This window comes from Sinocyclocheilus grahami, unplaced genomic scaffold, assembly GCF_001515645.1.
Source record: "Sinocyclocheilus grahami isolate Dianchi unplaced genomic scaffold, SAMN03320097.WGS_v1.1 scaffold798.1, whole genome shotgun sequence".
Classification (NCBI taxonomy): domain Eukaryota; kingdom Metazoa; phylum Chordata; class Actinopteri; order Cypriniformes; family Cyprinidae; genus Sinocyclocheilus; species Sinocyclocheilus grahami.
Genome location: NW_015505977.1, coordinates 762,307 through 768,805, shown reverse-complemented (window position 1 = coordinate 768,805; position 6,499 = coordinate 762,307). Strand labels below are relative to the sequence as shown.

Here is a 6,499-nt window from a genome sequence, read left to right as displayed (position 1 = left end):
TAGCTCTAGCCAGGCTCCCAGACACCGCGTAAGTGGCATCAACGGAACTACAGGTGTACCCGCAGTGGGGCAGCGCGGAAGAATGCAGGGACCCGGCCCGGGCGTCTCGCAGCCAGTCCGAGGCGGGGTCTGGGTGTGTGTAACACTGACCTGCGTTTGAGCAGAGGGTGCGTGGGTAGTCCGTTGGTTCGTCCTCCCGATCCGCCCACTGTTGCTCACTGGCGAGAGAGGAGTGTGAGTGTGATATGGCTCTGGATTGTCCACAACCCCCCATCCCCTCAGGGGACCCAGAGATAGAAGAAATTGCTCTTTTGTCGAGTATTTGGGTACCACTGAACGTGAGGTCAGTGAGGTCTGCTGCGGAGCCGCCACCCCCAGCGACGAGTGGGCTGTGGCGCTGCCACCGGCGGCCAGGTGGAGGCAGCAGCTGCACGCTGGGGCAGGATGTACCTGATGGCCTCAGTCTGCTTTTGGGCAGTGGAGAACTGCTGGGCAAAGTTCTCCACTGTGTCGACGAAAAGGCCAGTCTGGGACACGGGGGAGTTCAAGAATCTTGTCTTGTCCGTCTCACGCATGTCGGCCAGACACAGCCAGAAATGGCGCTCCTGGACCACCATAGTGGACATCGCACGACCTAGATACCGCGCCATAACCTTCGTCGCTCGTAGCGCGAAGTCCGTCGTGGTGCGGAGTTATTTGAGAACTTCCGGGTCGTGATCACCCTCGTGCAAGTCCCTCAGTGCCTGAGCCTGGTGCACTTGCAATAACGCCGAAGCGTGTAAGGCGGACGCAGCTTCTCCACAGGTCATATAAGCACTGCCGATCAAGGCCGACGAGTGCCTACAGGCCCGGGAGGGGAGCAACGGTTTGGCCCGCCAAGTGGTAGCGGCATTTGGACACAACTGCATCGCAACCGACCGCTCCACCTGGGGAACTCCCGCGTTACAGCGTGGAAATAAAACACAGCTCGTTAGTTCACTAGAGAAATTAAGTCTAGAGAGGAGCATTTTGCGAAATATTACACCATATACTCATTATATTTTACTAAACCTGTTAGTCTTAATTACTTAATGTACAGTATGTTTAAATTAATCTGTTATGAAATTTAATAGACATTGTGTAATTTAATATATTTTAACAAATAACTTAGAAATTGTATTATTTATAAGTTAATTTAAAAACTGCATTATGTGCAATTTACATGTTTGCATACATTTTTTATTTTTTTTTAAGATGAGTGTTGATCATCTATTTAAAAATAAATAGCAATTAAATTTAAGTTTGGGTTAAGTTGTTATGCCTAATTGTAACCTTATAATGTAAAAGGTCTCCCTATAGTTTTAAGCATAAGCTGATAAGATTTTTATCACTAAGAAAATTTTAACTATAACTGAATGTATTTAAAGAAAGAGCTTTTATTTATTTTATTATTATTTATTTAATAATAAATTAATTAATAAATATAAATTAATTATATATAAAAATATATACACACATATAAAGAAAAAAACCCAGTAATTTTTAATTTACATTTTTACAATTTTATATTTATTTATTATATATACACACATATATAAAATAACAGCATGAGAGTAAAGAAAGACTTCTTTCAAGGCTCTTTCATCCATACAAACTGCACAATTTTCAATTTCTGCTTGTGTTTATTGTTTTGAAAATGGATTACACACTAATGTTGTGTGATTAACGGGATGCATTTTAAGAGAAAGGCAAGTTGGAAAACCACAGATGGTTGTTCACAGACGAGAGATGACAAACTGATCAAAGGAACCACGACGGTGGCGTTTGTTGACGTGCAATGAGAAAAGTCAGAATTTAGTTCATGCAGCTGCACATACTGTACAAGCAAAAGTGTATTCTGACTGTATGCAGAGACACTGAATATTCCCTATAAAAAACTATTTTTTATTTAAATGAGCTCGGTAATTGCCAAACTGTCAGGTATAATGAGCAAGGGGCATTTATTTGCCAAAAATACTGACAGGAAAAATAACTTTAAAATAACACGTTTATTATGTTACCACAAGATATTTCACCGAAGGCAACTGACTTCCACTGTGATTTCCTCTAATCTCATAAAAGCCTTGTCAGGACTATTTATTCCTGCATACACTGAATTTCAAAGATATATCATTGCCTACTATTTAAAAAAAAGATAATTATGCAGCCTGTCATACGTACAAAAGCTTTCTCATCTCTTTATCCTCTCAGAATCGGTGCATTCGAGGACTGTACCGTGTAAAAACACGCACAACATTCAGGCAACAATTCCTTTAATTAACGTTTCATCTTTTATCCAAGGCTCAGTATTTCTCATCCAGCATTATTTATTAGTGTGCTTCCCATTTTTACTGAAGCATTTTGAAAACCCATTCATTTTATAATAGAAACGTGAAGTGTGATTGTTTTTGCGTTGGAATCTCAAAATTACATGCAACTTGGCAGAAAGTGTAAAACTCTTTTAAAGAAAGATTGTTTTTATGAATATGCAGCTTAATAATGCACTTTTGATTAGTTTGTGGTCTTTGTGACGATGTTAAATCTGAACTTGTCCTTCAAAACCCTCTCAATCATACTCATATTCAAAAAATTCAAACTTGTTAATAAGATCTCTTTATCTGTGAGTGAATAAAGCCTAAAATAAGTCTGAGAAATATGCCAGTTTACATATTTACTTGATGTTTATATAGGTTGTGAGATGTATGAGGGCATAGGATAGGAAATGTAAATGCTGAAAAATATATGTAAATAATGATATACAATGAAATAGATGTTTTTTTATATTTAAAAATAAATTACAAAAAATTTGTTTTTGTACATTATTTTATATAATTAAATAAATACATTTGAAAAGTTTTACATGTTGTTTTTAAAATAAATATATTATAAACAAATAATGAGTGTGTTAGAGAGAGAAAAAAATGTAAAAGTATGTTTGATAAATTATTATATATAACACAATGAATACTTTGTATGAAGTTGTGTGTTTTTTAAATGAATAAAAGTATATGATAAACAAATAGTGTTTGTTACAGAGAGAGATCAATGATTTTTTTATTATAAAATATTAAACAGTTTTAAAAATATGTTATATAAATTATATTTATTATATATAATGATATAAATACATTTTAAAGGTTGTACATTTATTTATTTAAAAATAACAAGTATATAATAAACAAACAATAAGTTTATTATAGAGAGACATACACATGCATAAATTGATTATTTTTATAAACTATAAAAATTTTTTTAAATAAATTCTCATAATAATAAAACATACATTTAAAATGTTTGTGTGTGTGTATTATTTTTAATTATAACTATTTAAAAATAACAAATAATTTATAAAAATATTTTACGAATTATCATTCATTGAAAAAAAATACATTATAAACGTTATACTATTTGTTTTTTAATAATCCATTCAAAATAAATAAATAACAAATATATAATATAATTAAAATAAATAATGTCTTCTATATATACATACACGAATAGAAATAGTTCAGATAAATGAAATAATGAAAGAAAAGGAATAAATGGTGCGATGTTTTGTTGATGGACTCACATATGAATGGTGTTTCATCAGAGCCGTCGGGGCAGTCGAGCTCCCCGTCACACAGCCAGCTCTCAGAAACACAGCTGCGGCCGTCCGCACACAGATATTCCTCCACGTCACATGCTTGAGGAAGAGCGCAGAGCAGGGCGGAGAGATGAAAGATGAGACCGCATGAATGAGATGTTATAGCATATTTCTTAAGTTTGTGTTGAGTATGGATATATTATCATAGAAAATGTTAATGTTGGATGTGGGTTGACAGTAAAATGACAGATACAGTTTATGTGAGTGAGTGATACTCAGTTGTTTTATTCTGGATGTTAAGAGTTGACCCAAATGTACCAAAAATAAATAAATATTTATATATATATATATATATATACACACACACACAAATAGGAATATGAATATAAAATGTTAGAACATTAAAGTAAGAAAAGAATGAAAATAATTGAATATTTTACATATATTATTAATTAAAATAGTAATTCATTATTGTTATTTAGCTTTTAGGAAGTCCATTATGTCAACTTAAGACCCATTGCATTTAGATAGATAGAACGATAGACAGAACGATAGAATGATAGATAGAACGATAGATAGATAGATAGATAGATAGAACGATAGAACGATAGAACGATAGAACGATAGAACGATAGAACGATAGAACGATAGAACGATAGAACGATAGAACGATAGAACGATAGAACGATAGAACGATAGAACGATAGAACGATAGAACGATAGAACGATAGAACGATAGAACGATAGAACGATAGAACGATAGAACGATAGAACGATAGAACGATAGAACGATAGAACGATAGAACGATAGAACGATAGAACGATAGAACGATAGAACGATAGAACGATAGAACGATAGAACGATAGAACGATAGAACGATAGAACGATAGAACGATAGAACGATAGAACGATAGAACGATAGAACGATAGAACGATAGAACGATAGAACGATAGAACGATAGAACGATAGAACGATAGAACGATAGAACGATAGAACGATAGAACGATAGAACGATAGAACGATAGAACGATAGAACGATAGAACGATAGAACGATAGAACGATAGAACGATAGAACGATAGAACGATAGAACGATAGAACGATAGAACGATAGAACGATAGAACGATAGAACGATAGAACGATAGAACGATAGAACGATAGAACGATAGAACGATAGAACGATAGAACGATAGAACGATAGAACGATAGAACGATAGAACGATAGAACGATAGAACGATAGAACGATAGAACGATAGAACGATAGAACGATAGAACGATAGAACGATAGAACGATAGAACGATAGAACGATAGAACGATAGAACGATAGAACGATAGAACGATAGAACGATAGAACGATAGAACGATAGAACGATAGAACGATAGAACGATAGAACGATAGAACGATAGAACGATAGAACGATAGAACGATAGAACGATAGAACGATAGAACGATAGAACGATAGAACGATAGAACGATAGAACGATAGAACGATAGAACGATAGAACGATAGAACGATAGAACGATAGAACGATAGAACGATAGAACGATAGAACGATAGAACGATAGAACGATAGAACGATAGAACGATAGAACGATAGAACGATAGAACGATAGAACGATAGAACGATAGAACGATAGAACGATAGAACGATAGAACGATAGAACGATAGAACGATAGAACGATAGAACGATAGAACGATAGAACGATAGAACGATAGAACGATAGAACGATAGAACGATAGAACGATAGAACGATAGAACGATAGAACGATAGAACGATAGAACGATAGAACGATAGAACGATAGAACGATAGAACGATAGAACGATAGAACGATAGAACGATAGAACGATAGAACGATAGAACGATAGAACGATAGAACGATAGAACGATAGAACGATAGAACGATAGAACGATAGAACGATAGAACGATAGAACGATAGAACGATAGAACGATAGAACGATAGAACGATAGAACGATAGAACGATAGAACGATAGAACGATAGAACGATAGAACGATAGAACGATAGAACGATAGAACGATAGAACGATAGAACGATAGAACGATAGAACGATAGAACGATAGAACGATAGAACGATAGAACGATAGAACGATAGAACGATAGAACGATAGAACGATAGAACGATAGAACGATAGAACGATAGAACGATAGAACGATAGAACGATAGAACGATAGAACGATAGAACGATAGAACGATAGAACGATAGAACGATAGAACGATAGAACGATAGAACGATAGAACGATAGAACGATAGAACGATAGAACGATAGAACGATAGAACGATAGAACGATAGAACGATAGAACGATAGAACGATAGAACGATAGAACGATAGAACGATAGAACGATAGAACGATAGAACGATAGAACGATAGAACGATAGAACGATAGAACGATAGAACGATAGAACGATAGAACGATAGAACGATAGAACGATAGAACGATAGAACGATAGAACGATAGAACGATAGAACGATAGAACGATAGAACGATAGAACGATAGAACGATAGAACGATAGAACGATAGAACGATAGAACGATAGAACGATAGAACGATAGAACGATAGAACGATAGAACGATAGAACGATAGAACGATAGAACGATAGATAGATAGATAGATAGATAGATAGATAGATAGATAGGTAGAAATACATACATAACCATATACAAAGATATTTATATAAGTGTAGCAGGGAAAAATCTTAAAGTGTATAAACAAACAAATAAATAAATAATAACACCCAAAGAACTCTAGCTTTAGGGGATAAAAATGCTCCATCGATTTTAATAAAAGGAAATAAATAAATAAATAAAATTTAAATAACTGTAAGAAAGAACTCAGAACTCAGTAAGAGCTAATTTATAT

General features: G+C 34.9%; 1 protein-coding gene across 1 annotated transcript in view; it reads right to left on the bottom strand.

Annotated features, from left to right (window-relative positions):
- The window catches only part of LOC107561892 (low-density lipoprotein receptor-related protein 1B-like), a 263,568-nt gene that overhangs the window by 205,963 nt on the left and 51,106 nt on the right, over positions 1-6,499 (bottom strand). The window contains exon 2 of the mRNA XM_016246424.1: positions 3,590-3,703. Within this exon, the coding sequence (XP_016101910.1) occupies positions 3,590-3,703 (114 nt within the window). The remainder of the gene's footprint in view (positions 1-3,589; positions 3,704-6,499) is intronic.